The 23,745-nt window shown below is 42.2% G+C and overlaps 2 protein-coding genes across 3 annotated transcripts in view; both read left to right on the forward strand.

Annotated features, from left to right (window-relative positions):
* TMTC4 (transmembrane O-mannosyltransferase targeting cadherins 4) overlaps positions 1 to 10,186 on the forward strand; it is a 61,697-nt gene extending 51,511 nt beyond the window's left edge. For both annotated transcript variants that reach the window (XM_075137796.1, XM_075137785.1), the window contains 2 exons: positions 4,438 to 4,507; positions 5,025 to 10,186. In XM_075137796.1, coding sequence (XP_074993897.1) covers positions 4,438 to 4,507; positions 5,025 to 5,176 — 222 coding nt within the window. In that variant the 3' untranslated portion in view covers positions 5,177 to 10,186. The remainder of the gene's footprint in view (positions 1 to 4,437; positions 4,508 to 5,024) is intronic.
* Positions 10,187 to 11,454: 1,268 nt separating this feature from the next.
* Positions 11,455 to 23,745, forward strand: part of GGACT (gamma-glutamylamine cyclotransferase) — a 32,899-nt gene continuing 20,608 nt past the window's right edge. The window contains exon 1 of the mRNA XM_075137892.1: positions 11,455 to 11,524. The gene's annotated coding sequence lies outside the window, so the exon portion shown is untranslated. The remainder of the gene's footprint in view (positions 11,525 to 23,745) is intronic.

Raw genomic sequence — 23,745 nt, forward strand, 5'->3', positions numbered from 1 at the left:
CAGTGGAGCCCAGGGAAGAAAGCAGGGAGCCAATGAGTGTTTAAATAGTTCAATGTGGAGTAGTAGGTTTGCATAGAGCAAAAAACTTAACTTAGTAACTTGAAATTGATGGGTTATAACAGGGAGAGCAAATTAAGGGAATTGGAAAGTGGACTCAGAAAAGGTTATGATCTCAGCAGCTGTATTGTATATTGCATCGCCTGGAAAGAGGAGATACAGGTTTTTTAAAGCGGGAGAATGCTAAATGGCAATAAAGAGCATGGAAAATTCAGATTTCTACCCCTTCACCATGTAAAAACAGAGAGAAGTGGATGGCTCTTCAAGGATTTTTATTGAGTGTTCGGGATGGGAAGGGAGGAGGGGGAGGATGGAGACTGTCAAGGTGATGGAGGTAATTTTCAGAGGGCTGCTTGGCCGTGTCTGATGTGTTGTATAACCTCAGGTATTTCATTTGTCAGGTTACTTATTATGTGTCTGTATAAAAGTTGTTACTGTATTGGCTCTGTTGCCATAAAGTACGATTTGTTTTGGGGTTTTTTGTTATCTCTTATTTTAAAAGACATTGAGTCAAAAAGGTTTTACTATGTTATGAGAGATTTCCTTCCAATAAGCACACAATATTCTCCTTCAGTTTCAAATGCACTTTGATTTTCAGCAGAAGACGGTCTTTCCTAAGACCAAAAAAACCCCAACCCTTTATGATTTCTGTTTGTATCTACTCATGAATGATTTATTGTTCCAGAAACAAAAGCACATCAAGGATGAGCTGTTTGGGTGGGTTTGTTTTGTTTTTTAATTAACATCTGTTATACCAAGCTAGAGGTCTCCTTTAAATGATTGTTCTTGTCGCAATGGATGAAGAACTTAGGTCTTTGAAAATATGTATGCTGTATTTTTGTTATGTATACAGCTATGCTTTTTCTGTAAAAAGTACAATAAATTAAAATGAGTCAGCATTTTTTGTATTTGAAATAAAGCCAGACCACAATTTTGTGCTGTGGCCTTGGCAGCAGATGGAATGCAGTGTGCTTACCCAAAGCCTTTGCTATGCACAGTGTGCAAGTTTCTTGGCAACACTTAAAGATTTGGCAAGATAGAGCAATTTGAAGTATCACCGGATGTACTAGAATGTATATTTACTCCATATATCTACAGTAATATGAATATGATGCACCTTAAATAGCCTTTAATCAGTCAGTGTGCTTCTACTAGCTCCTGAGCAAAGCAGTGGTGATAAAAATGTTTTCAGCATGTAGTTGAAGATGTATGGTAATGAAGATGCAAGAGTTGGCTTGCATCCATTGTGTCTCATCCCATCTCACAGACTTCTGAGAAGAGTCTGTGTCCATCTTCTCTGTATCATTTGGTCAGGTACTTGTAGATAGCAATAAGGTCTCCCCTTCATCTTCTCTTCTGAAGGCTGAAGAGATCCAGTTCTTTCAGCTGTTCCTTGTATGTCTTGTGCTCCAGCCCCAACCATCTTGGCGGCTCTCTGCTGGACTTACTAAAGTATGCCCATGTCTTTCCTATAATGGAGAGCCCCAACCTGAACACATACTCCAGATGTGGTCTCGCAAGTGCTAAACAGAGGAGAAGGATTACTTCACTGGACCTGCTGGCTATACTTCTACTTAATACAGCCCAGGATGTGGTGGTTCATCTTTGCTATAAGGGTACGCTGATGGCTTTTATTCAATTTGCTGTCTACCAGGCCCACCAGATCCATTTCTGTAAAGCTGTTTCCTAGACAGTTGCCCCCAGCCTGTACTTTCGCATGAGGTTATCCCATCCCAGATACAGGACTTTGCATTTACTCTTGTTGAACTTCATGAGATTCCTGCAGTCCAATCCTGTTGAACATCTTCAATATTGATCTGGATGATGGGGCAGAATGCAAGTTTGCAGATGACACAAAACTGGGAGGAGTGGCTGATATGCCAGAGGGTCATGCTGCCATCCAGAGGACCTCGACAGGCTAGAGAAATGGGCTGGTAGGAAACTCATGCAGTTCAACAAGGGGAAGTGCAAAGCCTTGCACCTGGAGAGGAACAAGCCCAGGCACAGTACATGCTAGGGGCCACCCAGTTGGAAAGCAGCTTGGCAGAAAAGCACCTGAGGGTCCTGGTGGACACCAGATTGATTGAACATGAGCCAGCAATGTACCCTTGTGGCTAAGAAGGCTAATGATATCCTGGGTTGTGTTAGGTGTTGCCAACAGGTTGAATGAGGTGATCCTTCCTCTCTACTGGTGAGGCCACAGCTGGAGTCCTGTGTCCAGTTCTCAGAGAGCCATGGACATACTGGAGAGAGTCCAGCGAAGGGCTACGAGGATGATGAAGGGACTAGCGCATCTTTCCTATGGGGAAAGCTTGAGAGAGCTGGTACTGTTTAGCCTGGAGAAGAGAAGTCTCAGGGGGAGAATCTCAATGTATATAAATACCTGAAGGTGCAAAGAGGATGGAGCCAGGCTCTTTTCTGTCGTGCTGAGTGACAGGACAAGGAGCAATGGGCCCAAACCAAAACATGGGATGTTCCCTCTGAACATCAGGAAATGCTTTTTTACTGTGACTGTGACCAAACACTGGCACAGGTTGCCCAGAGAGGTTGTGGAGTCTCCATCCTTGGAGGTGCTGCCTGGACATGGTCCTGGGCAGCTGGCCCTGCTTGAGCAGGGAGGTTGGACCAGATGACCTCCAGAGGTCTGTTCCAACCTCAACCATTCTATGATTCCTGCTAATCCATTCCTCTGTCCTGTCCAGATCCCTCTGAATAGCAGCTCTCCCCTCCAGTGTATTGACCACTCCATCCTTTTAGGTGCTATCTGTAAAGTTTTTGAAAGTGCATTCAGTCCCGTCATCCAAAACATTAATGAAGACACTAAATAGTATGGGTTTCAGAGAGACCAACACATCCAGGAACATTAATAGTCTGGGTATGAGAAGGCTGCAGCTGCTGCTTATGCCCGGGAAAAGCAATGCTAAAACTTGCACTATGGAGTTACATACTCCCTCAATTTCCAGACATCTGGTTCCCTTGTTCACTCCTATCCAAGCATTCCTTCTCCTGAAACAGGATGTCCTGCAAAAGAATTTGTCAAGAACCCTAGGGTTTGTAATTTCCTTGACCTGAGAAGATGAAGGCACTTTCTGCATCAGTCTCTCTTGGCTTCAGAGTGGCAGCCTCAGCTGTGCTAAGGAATGCTTTGAAAGGAGCATGTAGTTTGGGTTTGAATTTGGACATACTGGGAAGCTCTTAAGTCAAAGTTGAGTGAGTGGCTCAATCTTGACATAAGGACCCTTACAGAGACTTATTTCATGCTTCACATGAGAAGACGGTGGAACCAAAAATCTGGCTGATAGGTTTTCTTTTTCAGTAGAGCCTGTGTTGTGTTTTGTGGATATAAGTAATAAAAGCTTAGCACAAAGGAAAGGCTATTTCCCCAGGTTACCGTTCTCACATACCTCAGCAAGTATGTGCATTCAGATGGAAGCCTACCACACTGAGATAATTTTATCTTCAGGTCATTTGCATTGAAACTGAATGGGCAACTTTCCCTAAAACACAGCACAGCATAGACATCTATGTAAAAGTCGCTCTCTAAAATATCTAAACTTGCATGCAAGCAACTAAATATGCTCCATTTGGATTGGGGGGGTATCTTTTTAAACTTATGCGGGAAATATGCTCTGAAACAAAAGTATCTATATTAGCAGCTAGTTTGGGAAAACAAAAATGTTTGAATTAGAGAATAAATTTAGTGGTAAATTGTTCTCTGAATATTTGGTGAGGGAGCTCAGATTTTCTAAGTAGTACTCAGATATCAACAGTCCTAAGAGTACACACCGCAAGTGGGAATATTGAAAAGATAACTTGTGAGGGAATGTCAGGAATATTTCAGTTGGCTTGATTTTTTAAGTAGCAGGCACTCAGCTACTTTTCATTGAGAACCATGTTGAACATCTGTTTGAAAGGGGTTTACTGGAATGCCCCCATTTTAAATGCTAAAAGCTATTTTAAGGGGGAAGGTGTCTAAAAGCAGTTTGCTCAGATACTGAATTATATTATCCTTAACTTGATTGAATAAGTAGGGAAAACTTCAGTAGGTAATGTTTGAAAATATTATAACTATGCAAAAAAAAGAATTTAACTAAACTGCTTTACAAACTTCACTAGTGCTTAATAGCTCTCTGCTAAAATAACAGCAGCCTGTGAAAGCATGGCACTTATTTGTAGCATTATCACTGTTTTCTGGAGGCTATAGCCACCTCAGCTACAGGATCACGCAGGCGTAGAATATATATACGGTGGTATCATATAGATATGGCATAGTTTGGGAGGGTTTTTAATTACAATCGTGGTAATGCAATTAAATCTTGCATTATTTTATCTATTACAAGAGTAGACTGTCCTGTTGACTTGTTCTTCTAAATTATTCAGGAATCTGAAGCTTTGTTCCTCAAGGCAATTAAAGCCAATCCAAATGCTGCCAGTTATCATGGTAATTTGGGTAAGAGCCTTTCTAACTCTTATCAGCTGTATTGTTTGTTTGCTTCATATTCATTGTGTTTAAAAAGAAAAAGCAATCTTTTGAGCCTTCTTCCTGCTGGGCAGATTTCTATTTTACTTCCTAGAAAAACTGCCAGCCAGAAGAACAGGGCACTAAACCAGAAAAGCTGTCCCACGATATGACAGATCAAGAGGGCTGCACAATCCAGCCCAGAGGTAGCTGCACTTCAGTGTCTGCAAATTGGTTCATTTATGCTATGCTTGTAACCTGCAATGAGCTCACCAGATAAGAGCTGCCATTTATGGCTACAATGTAATTCATTCCTTCATCATTCCCATGCCAGTTCTGCTCCCAGGCTTTGCTCCTGCATTTGGCAACAGAACAAGCAGCTACTGTGCCACCAGCCAGCGAGAGACCCTCACTGGAAACAAATGCTTTAATGTTGTTTTCCAAGTGATTGGCAAGATTGCACGTTATTCAACAATATTGCTAATGAAATTCCTCATTGATGTTCCAGCTGTGCTTTATCATCGCTGGGGAAATCTTGACTTAGCAAAGAAGCACTATGAAGTCTCCCTGAAGCTTGATCCTATGGCACCCGGGACCAAGGAAAACTACAACCTCTTAAGAAGAAAACTGGAGCAATTGCAGAAGAAAGGCGGTGCCTGATGTTTCTTTTCAGGTTGTCCGTGCATGCTGTTTACGATTAATGTTACATGGGTACTTTTGGCCATGTAAAGGATTCAGTCATTATTTCTCAAAAATAATACCACCACCAGCACTGCACACTTGAATGTCCAATTATGCCCTCCTACAGATCCTAACATTTCAGCTGCACTTTGGGGGATCATTTTATTTTTACTCTTGAACTGCTTTTAAAGTCCCTTAGAACATTTTTATAGATACATGAAAGCAATGCAGATGGAATTTCACAGCTTTCACTTGTAATTTGATATCTTCATCTGACTTTTTAGTAGCAGGATGAATATCAGAAGGCAGTTTTATTTCTGAAAGTGATTCTAAAAAAAAAGTGCAATTTCCTGTTTAAATCCTGATCTTTTCAAGTATGAAGAGTATCTGTCCACTTCAGTTTTATTACTGCCTTCTACTGCCAGTCCTGCAGAGCCAGTGGAAGAATGGATTCTCTCCAGCACATCAGTCTACCCTTGTAATTTGAGTTATGCCCTTGTTCTTGTTTCTGGCTTCACCCTTCGAAGTGTCAGATTTGTACAGGAGTAAATGAGGACAGGGATTTGATCATAAACGTTTGTCAGCCAGTGTACTGCTGAGGTATGCTCGAGTGGAGAAAATACTCTGCAAGACGGAGGTTTTAGCAAGCAGCAAAAAGAAGTGTGAGGTGACAGAGGAGTCAGCTAGAGTTTCTGTTCTTGCAGACAGCCTCATCTAGCATAGAGAACTTGGGCAACAAGTCAGAATTGCTTTAGCTCCTGCCGCAGGTCAGTGGTCTAAATACAGTATAGTGTCTACAGAGCTAATTCCTGTGTTGTCAGGCATTTCAATCCTTTCTGGTTAAGGACATTACACCTTTCAGCTCTTATATTGGTGAATAAGGAGAGAATTTCTGTAAAAAAGTAAGTAGGCAGAGCACCTGACCTTGGCTGTTGATGTATTAACTGGAAGGAACTCATATTCACCTTTGTCTCTCATGGCTCGTGCATTTGCTGAAGTGGCAGTTAAATAAGCATAGCTGTTAATGCATAAACTGATCACATGGACGTGGGATGATTCAGAGATGGTACACATTGATACAATGTCACTTTTCAAAATGTGCTGTGCTTTAATACCCATTTAAACTCTGGCTGTCCAGAGGTGTTTGTCTTGTGCTAATATTTACATTCCTGCTTTAGGAAGAAGTCACATGTCTATTTATTTGTTGTTTTTTTTCTTTAAGATTGGAAGATTGCTATTGGATGTGAAAACTGAGGAACTTTACCCCTCTTTTCATATTCCTTTATCCTTTCCCTCTGTCCCCCCTTGTAGGAAAAAAATGATCAATGCGGTATTTGCAGCTTTCCTAATTTGTCCAATGATGATTGTTCAGAGATTGTGGAATGTTCTCCATACACAACTTGCCTGTGTGTGGAACCATTTAAAGTGTAGAGGGAATGCCTGCTGTAGGACAAGATGTCATGTGACCTTGCCATCTGACCACCATGTAACCATTCTACATCTATACTATGTTTTGAACCTAGGCTACTTTACATTATAAATTTGCTTGGAAATGACAGTTGTTCTTGAAAGTTGTTTCAGGAACCAAGTGTGTCTACAGAGCACATTGCAATACTGCAGAGCTACCAAAGCATCTTCTGACAAAGCTAGTTTGGGTACTACAAGTAGCGCAGCTACTTTAATGTAATATTCTTGCCAGACTGACTATAAATCTAGCCAGCAGGGCTGTGGCAGTGTGGTGCTGTCCACAAATTTGACTTTGAATGAATTAATACGCCTACATTACATAGTATGTTGCCATACTGATTTTAGTTGACGTACCAGAGGCCTGTATCTGTGGTACTGCAGAGCTCCTCTCCTGCTAATATAGCCTGTTTCTCAGCAGGACTAATTAGTTTATATAGGGTACTGAGTTGATGCAATTGTTTCCATTTCTTCTGGTTTCTGGGCAAAATTTTCAGAAACTAGTTTCTGAATAGATTTGCAGGATATAAACATGCTCTTTGATAAGTATCTGTACTGATCCAGCGGAACGCTGCATCAGTATGGCTAGTCATCTTCTGGTAACCGGCATAGTTCAGTCAGTACCAACTTCTGTATCTGAAACATGCTGAAATAGACACACCCTTCAGTACAAACAGCAGACTTGTAAGGCTTTCCATACATAGCCTATTATTCATCAGATACAGAGAACACTTAGCTACTTCAGTCATGAGGTATTAAAGAGCTGGGATCTGGCTGATGAGCTAGTTTATAGCAGAAGATAAATGTGTTTAATATAATCAGGTCTTTTCTGTATATTTGGAATATGACATACTGAGTTTAAATTATTATTCTCATCATGAAGTTCACACATACAGTTTTCCCTGTTGCCTGCCATATTAGTTTTACAGAAATCCACTAGATCAATATTATGTGTGGGGTATGAATTCTCTCTAGATCGTTATGAACCAAAGTTGTAGGAATTCCTCTGTGGAAGTCAGTTTGTCCTTCTACTCAAGAGTCTTAGATGGAAGAGACATGCCAACAAATTGGATGTTTTGTTGATATTTGAAAATGGTGTTTACTCTTCGATACAGAAAACATGATTTCTTCTTGATTAGTTTTCTGCCTACCTGTATATATTTTTGTGAGGGTTTATTTGTCTTACATCATTTTCAGTGCTATAGAAATTCAATGTGATTACTTGTGTGATGGTAATAAGGATGATACACTTATGTCTGAGCGTAATGTTGAGGCAGAATGGGGTTCAAATGAAACAATAAACAAGACTGCTTTTTTAATAAAAAAATTCCTTAAGACTTTCAAGAATGCTAAATATTTTTTTTACTTTCTTTTCAGAAATGTTTTGAGAGTGCAAATAATACAGTGAGTTTCATTAAAATGGTTATAATGTTAACCTTTTGCTTGTTTTTTCACACCTCATAACTGACTCCTGGCATAGTGCAGAACACACAACCTGGAAGAGAGAAATGTGAAGAAAAAGTGGTTTTGTACGTAACTGTTGTTACAAACATTGTCTGTCTTTCCAGTGTGCGTGCTGGATTTTTTCCCCACGTTCCCCACCTTTCCACCATTGCTAATTACAGAAGATTAAAGTTTCCTTCTTATCAGCTGGCCTGCTTGATTCTGTAGTGAAATTGAGAAACCTGGATACATTTTTTTTCAGAGATTGCTTGTTCAAATACAGTTCTGAGGAGAGAAATACAGAATGATTACAGAATGATTCAATGCACAGAATGGAGTCAGAAAAATATTCACAATGACTGCTGGATGGATGACAATCTTTTTTCACCAAAAACTTCCAAGGGAGTTCCCTAATTGTATGTTTCTCTCATGTTTAGACCAATGCCATGTACATGAAGTTTCCTGTTATTTAATTTCATACTTAGGATTTAAACGTTAGAGGTGGGGGTTGTGTGTGTGTTTATGAGCACTCAGAAATAAAAATCTTCAATACTTTTGATTTGTTTGTTAAAAATATTTGGCCTATTCACTGGGAACCTGTTTCCTTCATATTTGAGATACCTGCATCTGAGCTATTCATCCTAGTTTCTCTGAATAGTCACTGGGAAAAAAACAGGTAATCTGAAACATGATTCATCGCCTAAAGAAAGCATCTTTAGGATGTGAGGCGTCATGTACTTGAAGCAGGTATTCCTCTTCACTAACTTCAAAGGGTAACTAAAGGTGATCAGCTCATACATATGAAGAAAATCTCACTGCTGCTTTCAGTTGAAGTAATCTGGTCGCATACACCTCTAGCATTCTTGTATATTATCTGTACCAAGAATATTAAAAGACTGGCATTGAAGCAAATGGGCAGGTACTAGCCTTGAGAATCAGAGAGTTATAGTAGCTGGATGAGGAAATGGGATGAGACAAATTCAGAGAGCTTTCTGCAGATAGTTAAATTTATATGGCTGATAAAGCATCTGAATGTCAAATCTCTGCCTGATTCAACAACATTCAGGTCCAGTTCAATCCATTGTTAGCTTGTGTATGATCACAGTAAATGGTAACAACTTCTTATTGAATTGACTTTTGGTGCCCTTCACTTCGTTTTAAAAGCAATCTAAAGCAACTGTAAATTTGCAAAGGTGAGATTTTTTTCTTAAATTGAAGTTGCTGTTTCAAGCTGTAGCCGTTAGAATGTTAAATGTGATAGCATAGCCTGTTTTATATGGTGGAGTCTTTTTAGTTTAAATTTCTTAATATTTATTTGCTGATTCCTGCTTGTGTTCCACATTTCATGCGAGCATAGGTACATCTGCATATCTACCATTACATGTAGATTCCCACGTGATTCTTGACTTGGCCTTTTCACTGAATAGTGCTTCCTTCCACAGCTCTTGATATGCCTCTACCAAACGTGTTTATGAGGGCATGTTTAACTCGAAAGCCTAAAATTTGCTAGAAACAAAAGTGAGATCACGTGCTTGAATTTCTGTGACGTAAACGCCGAGGGAGCCAAACTTCTGTCATGTACCACCATAAGCAGCAGGTACCGCTGGTTATGGCCACTTCAGTCTGTGTGCTGGGCTCCACGATAATGTGACGTGGTTGTACATAGGTGTAATGTTATAAACACAGCAACCTGGATCCTGTGCTTTAAGGAAAAAGGACTATATAGCCACTCTGAAGAAGAGGATGTGCATAGCTGCACGGGCTGTTGAGCTGGAGGACTGATGACCTTTGTATTAGAAAGCTGCACTGCAGTATTGTGGCATGGGTGTTCAGTGCGTGTCAGTGATGATACATGTCAAGTGGTTCAGGGCTTTTTAAAATAAGTATTTTTGTTAGAAAGAAATCCCTACAGATATTGAAATTGGTAGCTTGTGATTGCTGAGTTGAACTGTTTTTTAATGTAGTGTTAATCATTTAGATTGCCAATGGTACGTTCCAATTTATTTTCAGCTGAGCAAGAAGTAAATACATTTGTAATGGAGCCATGTAATAAATCTGCGGTTTGCTATCTTTTTGCATAGATTTTAATTGTGATAATGGTGTTTATTTTTGTGGTACGTTTTTGATTCCTGGTTCTGCTATAAGCTAGGAAGAAAATCTAATGGGCATGGTAGACTGGTACTGTGAAGACATTCTTCCCTGTAGAGTAACAGTTCAAAATCTTGATTCTGCACACGTGTATTGATGTTGAATGCATATGCCTAAAAAAAAAGCAGCACTTGAGGAAAGTGATGGAATACCTAACTAATTAATTCAACCTCTAAAACAATAAACTATAGAAAGAAAAGCAGGAGATACTGCCTCAAACTCTGCGCAATGTTACCCTGCTTTAGAGCTGGAGTACGATTACTGAATGCTGATTGTGTAAGAAAGGAATAATCTATAGCGGATGCAACCCAACTTTCAACTTACTGACTAGTCGAGGAGGAGGGACTGAACCAAAACATTACTTGCTGTCCCAGTAACCAGGCTACAGAAGGGTGCTCATATGCTCCAGATAAACAAGTACCGAGTTGTTCAGCCTCAAACAGAGCATTCGGGTACCCTACTCTTATTCCCCCTACCAGTGTGCTCATTTTCTTACAGTGATTTTACTGTGTGGAGTCTTCACGTGCTTTGCTAAAAAGCAGACTGATCCCTACAGAGCCAGCTTGAGGGGGTCCCTGGCTGGGAGTTGGGAAGCTGCCCGAAAAGGAGCTACACAGGCGGCCACTTGGCACGCTTCAAGTTTTAAAACTTTTGCTTCAGCAGGCTCAAAATCAACCTCTGGCTACAGCCAAAACCCCTTCTGTAGAGCAGTCAATATCGTTTTTAAAATAATACGGGTTTTTAAGAGGTCTCTAAAAGTCAGATTTGCTGCCTGAGGTTGTGTTGCTTGACGCGTATTTGTTGCGGCCTCCAGGTGGGCAGGCCCGGGGGCTGCTGCTGGGGGTTCTTTTGCTGTTGCCGGTTTTTGGGGAGCGACTTCCCGGGGAGCGCCGGGCGCTGCACCCTCCGCTGCTGCCTTCGCAGCTGGCACGGGCTGCCCTGCTCTCCCTCCTCCGGGCCCGGCTGGCTGCTCTGCCCGGGCTTCCACCTCCCCGCAAAGCACGCTCCCTCCCTCCCTCTCGCAGCCGGGGCGGCTCGGGCGAACGACCCTGGCTCACCCCGTCCCGTCCCGTCCCCCGCAGCCCGCCGAACCCCCGCGCTGCCCCCACCTGCCCCGGCCCGCGGGGGAGGGAGGAAGGGAGGCCCCGCCCCCGCCCGCCCCGCGGCCAGCCCCGCCCCACCGCCTACTCCCCAGAGAGGCGCCCCGGGACGGGCAGAAGGACGCGGCCGCAGGCGGGAGCGGAGGCGCGGAGGCACCGGCAGCGCTGGCGAGTGAGTGCCGCGAGCGGCCGCCGGGGGGGCGCGCGCTAGGACCCGCGCCGCCGGGGCAGAGTGGGGCGGGGCCGCTCGCCCTCGCCGCCACGTGACGCGGCGGCCCCGCGCGGTTCGAGCAGCCGGTGCCCTTCCGCGCGCCCTCCTTCCCCCGCTGCCGCCGCTGCCGCGGAGGCTCCTCGCGGCCAATGAGCCGCTGGCGGAGCGGTGGGAGCTGCGGCGGGGGGCGGGTCTCCGCGGCGGCCGTTGGGCCGAGGCGTTCCCCTGCCGCTGCCCCGAGGCGTTCCCCTGGCGCTGCCCCGCTGCCCGGCCGCTGCCAGCTCTCGCCGAGCGGAGGGGAAGCGAGTGGGTGCCGGCAGGCGCCCGCGCGGGGCTGGCCAGAGGCCGCGGGTTCAGCTGGGGCCTCTCCGCGGAGGGGCGGTGGCGGAGAAGCGCTGCGGCGGGAGGAGGGCCCCGCTGGAACCGGCGGAGAGCACCCCGCAGCGCTGGCCGGCACCCCCTGCCTGCGGCCGCCGGGCTGAGGGCGGCGGAGGCGGGCCTGTGGGCCGCGGGGCCGGTGGGGCAGCAGCGCGGCGCAGCCCTGCCGACGGCGCCTCGCCGGTCGGCGGTGGCGTGCGGGAGCTGCGAGCGGCTCGGCGCCCTCCGCCCCCGGCCGCTGGGCTGAGAGCTCCCTCCCCGGGCGCCGCGCTGCCTTTCCCCCCGCGGGGACCCGGGTGCCCCTGGTGCGCCGGGCCTGTAAGGTCACAGCAGCGTGCCTCAGCGTGCTGGGGCAGCTGGGCTGCTGAAAGCCTTTTGCTTCAGCAGTGCGACCTCGTTCAGGGAGAGGCATCTGTAACTCTGATCTTGAAACAGTGCTGGTGGGCCAAGGTGGTGAGCACCTCGCGTTCCCCTGGTATTCGGGTGCTTAAAGCATCCTTCAAACAAAAGTGTTCATTATGATCCAAATACTCATTTTAGTAACATACCTTTATCTTGTAGGGATTAGTGAAGTGGATTTGAAGAACAAATATCTAAACTAGAGGCAGAACAGAAAGAAAATAGGTCAGGTATCATAGATGAAGAGAAGCTATGACAGTTGATACCTATATCCTTACAAGATAACACTTCAGAGCATTTATCTTTTTGCCTGCATTGCTTTGGACCAGGTTGGGTTTTTTTTTTTATCTTTTAATCTTTTTTATCCTCCCAAGGATTTCATTTTACTATATTTTCATTTCTTGCTTTTTCTGCATCCTTTTCCATTTTAGAGTTATGTAAACCTTTTACTTTTGAGTTAAGGTTCATTTAGCTGTGTCTGTGTTAACTCCAGACAATTAACTTCCTCATTTTTTGCTTCAGGGCTTTTTAATTTGCTACTTCTGTAATTTTTGCCATGCTTTGAAAATATCAAGGTAGCAACCTATATAGAGCTTAATGTACAGAGGCACAACTATAAATATCTCCATGACCAAGTTGTTTCATGTAGAACTCTGTGAAGAGTGGACTTGTTTTATATACTCTCGTTTAAGCAGGCAGTCAACCTGGAAAAGCAATTTCTTGACAATTAAAACTGTTCATTGTGTGACATAAGCCATTAAGAGAGGCTTTAAATTTCACGTCTGAGTGAAAAATGGGCATACTTCCATCTTTCTTCTCCCCTCCCCCTGAGAAAAGCCTTAAAAACCTAGGCTGTGTCTGTATAATGTGTGTATCCTCAGTTAGCACTCATCTGCCCTTGCTCCATCATAGCTGTCAAGGTCATATGAAAACTAACATGTCTTTTTACCTAAGTAAACAGCATTCTATTGCCATTGGTAAATAAAAGCTAAACAGAACAGATGTCTCTGTTACCGTCTGTCTCGAAACCTGAATTGTCAAGGGTGTTACATGTTAAACAAAAAAATGGATTTCCCATACTTTGCTAATGTTTTAAAATCTGCACCTTATTGCTGACACATATTAACTACTTAATATGTGTGTTGTACTTCATTTTGCTTGGGTTCTTGCAGCCTGTTGGCTCTCACTTTCCAAATGACTGTGGTGTTCCTGCATCAGCTTTGCAAGAAGTTTCTTTGAGCTTGTTCACGAGTTTGTTTTGAGACCACTGGAATATTGTACAAAGCTTTGCTCGTTCACAGAAGAGAATGGGTCATGGTGTCGATGTCTGTCATGTCATCTGCCTCCTTATAAAGAAGTCACCAAAAGAAAATTTATATGTGTGATCAGAGTTTTTTGCTGATCATCTTCTCATATCAGTTCAGGGCAGAAATATTGTTTTGAATGCTTCACTTACTGCAGCGTCTGCTTTTTATCCTTAGGAGAGGATCATCATGTCAGTTCATGCTTTCCTTACCTGATTTTTGATGTGGAAAGCTAGGTGCCTCCAGAGAGCACCGAGCACAAACCAGGCCTGGTTTTGCACCAGACGTCCTGCTGTCTCTCCCACCCACTGTTACTCTAAGCACAGCCACTTCGCTTGAAAAAGTGTTGTCTAGTGTTGGCTTTAGCCCTGCTCTGAGGGGGAGGCTGGGCTAGGTGACCTTCAAAGGTCCCTTCCAACCAACATTCCTCTGACTCTGTCTATACGTTCTCATGACTCCCAATAGTAACCCAACTACCTATTTCAAAAGGAGTTTCCTCTTGAAAATTACTTTCACCTGACTGCTGATGTAACCTCGATTTTTGCCTGCTCTGCTTCTGTTCGTGTGGCTGCATTTGTTCTTCTTGGGGTACTTTTGGGAAGTGAGGTTACGTGACTGCCTGATCTATGTTTTGAATTTGTGAGTGTAGGTATAGGCACAAAGGTGCAGTCATGAGGGTGTCGTGAAGTGAAATAAGAGAGTAAATTCCAGGGGTATGTTGTGGCACCTGCCTTCTGCTACTAGTTGTGGTACACTTTTACTCTCTGGTGGATTAGCCAAATTATTTTTCTGTGTAATCATAAGCAGCATTAATAGTTACTGTTCATAGCAAAAAATACACTTCATTTCACTTTAGGTTTTGTCATGTCTTTTTTGGAGCAATGTACTTTTTTTTTCCTATTCAAGTCTTGTACGTTTCTCATGCTCTAAAAGAATATGCTCTTTGAACTTGAACCCCGTCAAATAATTTTCGTGACTCTCTTTGATTTAAGTAGAATTGAATGTGAAACTTGCATGACATTTTAAGTGACATGAACTGCTTAAGCATGCTTAACATGCTATGATAGGATGCATTTTCTGTATGAACTGATGCTACCTTTCTTTTTCCCAGCTTTCAAAGTATTTTTTGCAGCATTTGGACGAGAGGGTAAGTATTACATAGATAATTTAATAAGAGACAGGGAAATGGATAGATGTAGTCATGTCATTGAGTTTGCAAATGTAATACCTTTTTTGTTCTGTCTCTCTAGAGTGTGCTTAATACCTTTTTTTCTTCAAAAATAGAACTATTCAAGCAGTAGTAAATCACTGTTCTTAAATCAAAATCTTTAGCTATTTAGAATTTTCTGCTCTTTTTCATTCCAAAAGTTTAATTACATTTTATGGACCATGTCAGATACAGCTCTCTTTTCCTCACTTCCGAAAACCAAAGTAACGCTAAAGAAGGACAGACTATATCAGGATAATATAACATTCTATTGATTTACCATTACAGTGTTTTTCAAGAATGCCCTTAACATTAAGATTTTTGGCCATTGTAATTTCTTTAAGTGTGTCAGCTATTTGCTCTTAACATCTTGAGAAAACATATTGAATATCACTGTCGCTCCTGAGTTCTCTGTCTTACAAGACACCTTTTTTCCTTCGGAATTACCTGTATAACCACCTCTCTCTGCAGTGTTTTGACTGTAATTGCTCATGTCCTTTACTAACAATCGGAGTTACCATCGCATTGCTGATGTTCTGACAGAAGTTCTTGGCGACGCAGAATTACTTTTTCCCTGAAGCATTGCCTTTTTCCAGTGCTGTGTGTTGCCTCTGTAACTGTGAGGGAGATCATGCCACCTGCTCCAGGCTTCAGCGAGAGTATCTGTATTAGGACAATACTGCAATTTTCAGTGTATGTGCTATCGAATAATAGCAGAGTAATTACAAGTCTTATTTCTCTTCTTTCCTTCCACTTATTTTGTCTAGCCTGATACAGTCCCACGACTTTTATTGTAGTATAATTCAGGTTGGACGGGACCTCAGGAGTCTCTAGTCCAACCTGCTTACTCAAAGCAGGGTCACCTGTGTGGGCAGACCAGGTTGTTCAGGGCTTTATCTGATGCATCTTGAAAACCTACAGGGATAGAGACTACACACAACCCCTCTGGGCAGCTTGCTTCAGTGTTTGTCTGCATCATGAAAACCTTTTTCCTTTAATCAAGTTGGGGCCTCTCTTGGTTTATACCTGTTGTTTCTCCGACTCCCATGTGCACCACTGTGAAGAGCCTACCTGTATCTTCTGGATAACCTCCTCATAGGTATGGGAAGACTGCTATTAGGTCACCCCAAAGCCATCTCTTCCAAAGTTGAACAACCCAGTTTCCTGAGCTGGTTTTCACAAAGCAGGTGCTCCCGCCCCATGACCATCTGAACTCACTGCAATGTATCAGTGTCTTCCCTGTGTTTGGGGGCCCAAAACTGGGAGCAGTATTGTAGGTGTGGTCTAATGAGTGTCAAGTAAAGGGAGATCATCACTTCCCTCTATCTGCTGGTTGTGCTCCCGTTAATACAGTGCAGGGTGCTCGCCTTCTTTGCTGCTTTCTTTGTTCAGCAAGGTTTATTCATGAGTCTTAAGGTAAGGATGAGTAAGGTAAATCTTTGAGATGTCAGAGGAAACATGGATCCCAGCCAGCATCATCTTGACTGCTGTGCTCGCTTCTGTCTGAGTCCTGGCTCTCCAGCAACAGTCGGGGTTTTAGCTGTCCTGCTAGTGAGGAAGGAGACGTAGATGTTCATTTCTCATCACAGGTCCAAAACACTCACTGTTTACTTACATTTTCCACAAGTCTCAGGAGTACTTGTTGGCATTATGTTACTTTCTGGTAACAGCATCATGGACAATTCATGAAATGATAGTATAAAAGACTTTTCTCCAAAATACCTTTTGCTGCCTGGACTCAATCTTCTACAGTTTTTCTCTTGTGTCTCTCCATATCCTGGGTATCAGCCTGTACCTCTGCTGCTGCCTTCTGCATCACAGGGACTAAAAGTTGTCGACATACCTAGTGAAATACATCATTTGATACATTTTGCCTTCTGGTAGGCAGTCCAGTTTGTGTACAGGACTTTAAATAATTAAGGTTTTATTGTTTCTGATAAGAATTGTGGGTTTGTACCTCGCCACTGCCCCCCTCTTTCATCTACTTCTTTAGATGAGAGACTTGCATTTGAAATGTGAGGTTTCATTTGTAGTTGGTGGTGAGAAATTCAGCTCACATCTCTTTACATCAACTGGTGAAGCCTGAGTGACCAGCCTAGATTCCGAACTTCAGCAAATTAAAGTTAAGTTACTCTCTAGTTCATAAGAAATTATTAATAGCATTCGTTCTGAATTCTTCTACATTGAACACAAGTGTTTATTATTTAATTGCATATTAAACAGGCTACAGTATAGACACTGAATTTCAGCACTAAAATCAGTATGTAATTTTAATTATGTCTATGGATTCTATCCACTGTAACTTCTGTAAATAACAGTTTTGTTGTTGCTTGGATCTCAGAATGTGTGAATTTCTCTAGAAATCAAAGGTAGCAGGTTAGATTATTTCCCATCAGGAGAGGCACAGTCTACATATACAGTGAAAAGCTGAATGCTAGAAGGGAAATAGAAATAAACGAATATTCTTTGAAACATTGCTGAGAAGAATGGTATTGGAAGTGAGACTGTAAGTAGCGAGCAAGAAATAAGGGTCTTGTTTTGGTTTTGTGTTGGAAGAATGATCATTGTGGTGGTTTTGAATGACATTTAGACCTAGTGATGAACAAGGGATTCATGTTAGTTGTGATATGAGAGTAAGGCTATGACAGAATTCCATTAGCTAATAGCTTCATTAGAAGAAATTACGGGTTGTTTTAATGTAGAGGGAAATGGTAGGTAGATAGGCCAAAGTGCATAAAGGGCCCCACTTGAAGTTACAATCTTCTTGTCTTTAACTAATTTTCTTTTTATTCTTTCACTCTTTTAATTAACTCTTTTGTTAGCTTTGTCTTTTTTAAGCTAAATTTAACTAATTGCATGACCTGCAATTCACTGCAAGTGCTGGAACAAAATATTTCAGACTCTGGTAGCACATAGCGTGTGCTTCAAGCTTGAAAGGAAGTGTTCAAGGCTGTTTAATCATTGACTTAGCATCTATAGTTGCAATTCCTTAACTAGAAGGTACAAGTATCGCAAGAAAGCAAACTTGGAGGCCCAAGTGGTTTGCAAGTCCAGAAGTGCAGTTGGAAGATGTTGCCCAGTAAAGTAACTGGTTCTGTCAGCATCTTTACAGGTGTCCAGTGAAGGGATATTGGCCCCTTCTTTGGGATCTCTCTAATTTTAGCTTGTAAGAGATTGTGTGGTTGCTCTTCCCCGTGCAGTCCATCTCCATGCTGCTAGGCACCAGCCTTCTGTTTGTCCTTTTGTGTAACTCCTGCTTCCCTTTTGTGATGACGTTTTTCTGGCCTACGGTTTTTATTTATTTCCCTGTGCTGAAAGGGTTATGGGGCTGTACACTGGTGAAACGTTGAATGAGGGCCAAAATATGCTCTCTCGTCTGGATTCACCCAACCCAGTTCACCTGGACTGAGAGGACGTGGTTCTACAGTGAGGCAGCAGGTTCTTGTCAGTGTTTCAGTCTAGGGAAAAATGGGAATCCTTCATGGGTTTTGTGAAAATCTCATGGGAAAGGAAGAGAAATGTAAGGAGGCTGGAGAAAGGGATTAATAAAATAATCATCCATAGTAACAAATTGAAGAGAAAATTATTTGATATAGATTTTTTTATTGTTGAGATCAGATTTATGCTCACAATAGGACTTGTTCAGAGATGTTACCGGAATATGTGGATGGAAAAACTGGAGGCAACCAAAGAAAAGAGTTTTAAGCAACAGCAGTTGGGTACAGATGAGGGATGAGGGATGGGGAAAAAAAATTACTTGCCATGGTTGTCAGCTGAGATGTGATGGTCTTGGATTTATAGATAGGAGTAGAAGAAGGATATAGGCATTAGGTTTCCTTATTCCCCTGACTGTATGTCTGTGCAGGTGCTCAAGGGAGATTGTGGTTTGAAGAACAACTTAAGCCCAAACTTATTCCGGGCAAAGAAAGAACTCTAAAGAGGATGCGACAACCCTACAGAGATTAGAAAAGTGAGGGGAAAAGATTACTAGAGATCACTAGGTGGAAAATGTAATCTTGGAGTGAATGTCAGCATTTAAATATGTTCAAGAGTGTATATCAATTGCTATTGATTTTCTTTGAGGCTATAGTTTAGTGAAGCCACCAGAACTTAGATTTTCTGTAGAATGAGTAAGCGAGCATCTGAGCTCAGTGTTGCATAATACGTTCACTGAAAGGGGATGGGGTATAGCACGTGTATGGAGTGCGGCAACGTGTACTTTGAAGCAGTGCTTTAAAACGACATCACTTTGCACAACGCTAACTACTGCTTTGTCTTGTGTTGCCTGTGAGGTGTGGAGATACTGTTTGGTAAGTATTACACTTGGAGGTGGGCATAGGAGAATAACTAAATCAAATTTAGACGGGATTGCACTACTTTATATTAGGAAAATGTATAAATAACTGAGAAACTATATGAATGAGAGAAATGTTTCAACGCAATTTGTGGAGTGGAGCCCCAGGCTTAATTTTGCCTTAGCTGAAAATTACATAGGGAGTAAATCCCAGCAGGACACTTATACATGTACACGTTTCACACATCAAACCACTAACCTGCTCCAAGGTTGCAGTGCTTGCTGTGATGTAGTTCAAATATACCGGCTATGAAAACTTTCAGAATACGAATCCAGCCACTGGCCAAATCCTACTAAAGCTTTTTGAAGCTCGTTTCAAACATGAAAAGTAACACAAAGTTATATGCTTAGGAACTTTAGTTGGGAAGAGTGTCTTCGGGGAAGGTGATATGAAGGGCTCAGAAAGAAGAATCTCTGCCTTCTGTGGACTCTGTACGTAGAAACCTGTTCTCTTAACTGTTATCTCTGACAGGAGTCAAATTCAAGAGAGAATGTGCATAAAAGAAAATCAACATTTAAGAGACTTAAATTATATTTTAGGTTAATGATTTATTTCTTTTTATTAAACTGTCCTAAGGCAGTGGGCATTATTTGATGATTGTCGTTCCAGACATAATAAATTTCTCAGTAATGTGATTATTTATGTAGTTATGTGAAGCTTTAGGAAATCTGCTTAGCAGCAACAAAACATCTTGGAGAGGACAAACAGGTGCAGTCAAGAGGGAAAAGAGGTTGTTGGTGTTTTTTCGTCTTTCTAGTATGGGGCTTCTTAATGAGATATACTGGCTGGCTGTTTTTTCCTCTCCCTTCTATTCTTGTTTATATTTACCTTTATTTATCTTGTCGAAATATCAAGAAATTTAGGTCAAAATATATCTGGATCCATCTGCTCATCTAGTCTGTTCTTTTACTGCTAGTAGTTACTATATCTTTTAATTAAGTATGCTTAATGACAGTTTACTGCATCAAGTGCCTTTAATTTTGTACATGATGAACTTACTAATGCAGAGAAGTGTTTTTTCCTAATTTGTATATATCAAAACAATGATTTAATCTCTTTAATTTGTCAAATTGTAGTCTATATGTTATCTGTAACTTCCGTTTCATTGTTGGTTTAGGTGAAAACTCAACTATGCTGTATAATTTGGCTGCATTTAGCACAGGTATATTATTATCACAGTCATATTATGAATACAGAAAGTGTTTATTCATTGACACGGTGATCCATTTCAGTTTTGAATCTTGTTAATTATAGTTATATCTTATAGATATAAGAACTTTGTGCTCTAAATCTTATGACAGACTTAAAGAATTATAAAGTCCACACCTGACCTTTCAATTCTAAGTTCATCAAATATGTTTTAGGGGTTTTTTTTGTGGTTGACCATCAATGTTCATGTAACTTGATTTGAAGCAGGGTCAGCAGAGTGGTGCAGCAGACACTTGATCTGGTAGGTACGATACGAGAAGGAAGGAGCAGATGATACTGCCTTTAGGATAATTTGCCTTTCATGACCCTGCCAAATCAGGTAATTTGGTTTCACATCAGACAGGTCAAAAATGAATCTGTTGGCCTGTTTTTTGAGATTATATATGGGATGGATTATTTCTTTGACATTCCCCCACGCCCCACTCCAGTTCTCTACGCTAGCCCAGTAAGCCCATCAGCCCAACTACATTATCAGCTGGATTTTTACTTAAGGTAGTAGTGATGCTTTGGGAGTGTCTTTAGGGAAAAGTGTTAGGAAATATTTTCAGTGACAGTGGAGCAGAGAGTCTTAAAATTAATGATTTTATCTTTTAGCAGGAATAAACTCCCCAGTAATCTTGTACTTTTGTGATCTGTAAAACTCCGCAGCATTAACAGCATGCACAAGTTTAGTATTTGCTTAGACAGCTCTTCTTGGATCCCAACTCTGATTATTTCTGTGTTGAGGGCAGCACTGCTGCAGGTGTAACTTTTGTGGCATGTTATCTGAGCTGCAAGATTAGAATCATGGAATGGTTTGGGTTGGAAGGGACCTCTAAAGGTCATCTAGTCCAACTCCCCTGCCATGGGCAGGGACATCTTCAACTAGATCAGGTTGCTCAGAGCCCCGTCCAACCTGACCTTGAATGTTTCCAGGGATGGGGCATCTACCACCTCTCTGGGCAGCCTGTGCCAGCGTCTCACCACCCTCATGGTAAAAAATTTCTTCCTTATATCTAGTCTAAATCTACCCTCTTTTAGTTTAAAACCATTCCCCCTTGTCCTGTCGCAACAGGCCTTGCTAAAAAGTTTGCTGCCATCTTTCTTACAAGCCCCCCTTAAGTACTGATAGGCCACAATAAGGTCTCCCTGAAGCCTTCTCTTCTCCAGGCTGAACAACCCCAACTCTCTCAGCCTTTCTTCATAGGAGAGGCATTCCATCCCCCTGATCATTTTTGTGGCCTTCCTCTGGACCCGTTCCAGCAGGTCCATGTCTTCCTTATGCTGAGGGCTCCAGAGCTGGATGCAGGACTCCAGGTGGGGTCTCACCAGAGCAGAGGAGGGGGGCAGAGTCACCTCCCTCGACCTGCTGGCCACGCTTCTTTTGATGCAGCCCAGGATACGGTTGGCCTTCTGGGTTGCGAGCACACATTGCAGGCTCATGTCCAGCTTTTCATCCACCAGTACCCCCAAGTCCTTCTCATCAGGGCTGCCCCAGCCTGTATCGATACCGGTGAATGCCCGACCCAGGTACAGGACCTTGCACTTGGCCTTGTTGAACCTCATGAGGCTCACACAGGCCCAAAGATTGTTCCTGTATGTCTAGAAAAATAGTGGTCTATCTTGTCTACAGTTGCCACATCGACAGCTTGGAGGAAAACTGCATGAAAGTATGGATTTTCAGTTATTCTGTATCAAAGTGATTTATCTCACCAGCTTGCTATCAATAGGACAAATAAAGCGTGTGCCTATAAACAAAATATAATTACATTTTTAAAATCGCTAATAAATAGCAGTTATTTCAGAACTTCTTGGGATTTAAAATGTCTCATCTGTGATGTGAAAACTGAGTGTATTTGGGAGGCACTATATGGAGCGGGAATGGGTGGGAGTCCAACATTTCATTCTCCCTTTTCAGGGTTATTGCTGTTTGGGGAAAAAACCTCCAAAATGAAGTAATTGCATAATTCATTAAATGAAGTAATTGCATAATTGCATCTATAAACAGGCAGGGAGTGGGATCTAGAAATCGCTTCTTGAGGTAGCAGGAATCTAATGACTGGACCACAGAATCAGTCTCTTGCAGTCTCCATGAGTCTAGCATCTCCGTGACTCTTTCCATGCATAGCACATGAATCAAACTGCCTTTTATTTTTACTTTTTAAAGGAGAGCTGAGAGATTGTCTCATCCAGTTCCTTGGCAAAAGGCAAGTTTGGCAGTAATCGTTTTATTTCTGGTAAAAATAAAGAGTTTTGACTGACTTGCTGTTGAGGATAGTCAGCAATGAAAGATTCCCAGCCTTCCTGGATGGTCTAGGCTCTTCCTAGGCACTGTGCTTACCAGTATTTCCTCATGTTCATCTTTGGAATTTAAGCTCATTGGGTCTTCTGTCCAAGTAGACGTGGAAAAAAGCTTACTGCCTCTCTTTTTCTATTACGGTATGCTTTCATATACTTAAAGGTACCTGTTTTCTATAAAATAAGTGATTTCTCTAAAATAAGAGACAGTACAGTCTCTTTTTTCCTCTATAGGTTGTGGTTTCTTGACCTATGATTGCTCGCTCTCTTCTACCTACCTACCTCATCACATTTCTCTAGAAGTACGGTTGCCCAAAGCTGGACATACTACTCAATTTGTGACCAGATCAGAGCAGGAGGTAATGTTCACGTCTTGCTAGTGATATACTTGTTTGTACATAAACATCAGGATGTTTTTTTCCAAGAGTACCGCACTGTTGACTCATGTTGAGTTCATGCTCATTATAACTGCCAAATCTCTTTCTGCAGAACTGCTGTTAAGCTAATCTTTCCCCAGATTTTGTTTATGCAGTTGCTTTTTCCTGGCTAATCTTAGAACTCTGCACTGGCTTTGCTTGAATGGCTGCTGCAGAGCAGCAGTTGTGCAGGGGCTTGCAACTGTCTCGTTAGCTTCGTGCACAGCCTTTTGCGTTGTGGCATTACCTGCATCTTTCACATCTTTGAGTATTTTTATTACCAGTATTTCCCTGCTACTGGAATGAGTGTAACAAATTTTGTACATACATCCAGTTTGAGATGAACCTCTGAATCATATTAAATCGTCTTTCTAAACAGTTTTTTACCTAAGTACCAACAGTTTTTGTTAAATGATGTTTTTCTAGCTTGCTTGTGGGAATATCATGAGCAACAATGTCAAAAGTTCTACCAAGGTCGAGATAAATGACTAGTATAGATCAAGACAGATAATTGCTTTTCAGCATCCGCACATTCTACCAGCTGTAGAGATAGGAAGCTACCTCTGTGTGTATTCTAAATATTAGGTTTTATTACTAGAAGGTCTGCATCTCTTCTTTCTTCCATAGGATCTGATGT

The sequence above is a fragment of the Calonectris borealis genome, chromosome 1 (assembly GCF_964195595.1).
Source record: "Calonectris borealis chromosome 1, bCalBor7.hap1.2, whole genome shotgun sequence".
Classification (NCBI taxonomy): Eukaryota; Metazoa; Chordata; class Aves; order Procellariiformes; family Procellariidae; genus Calonectris; species Calonectris borealis.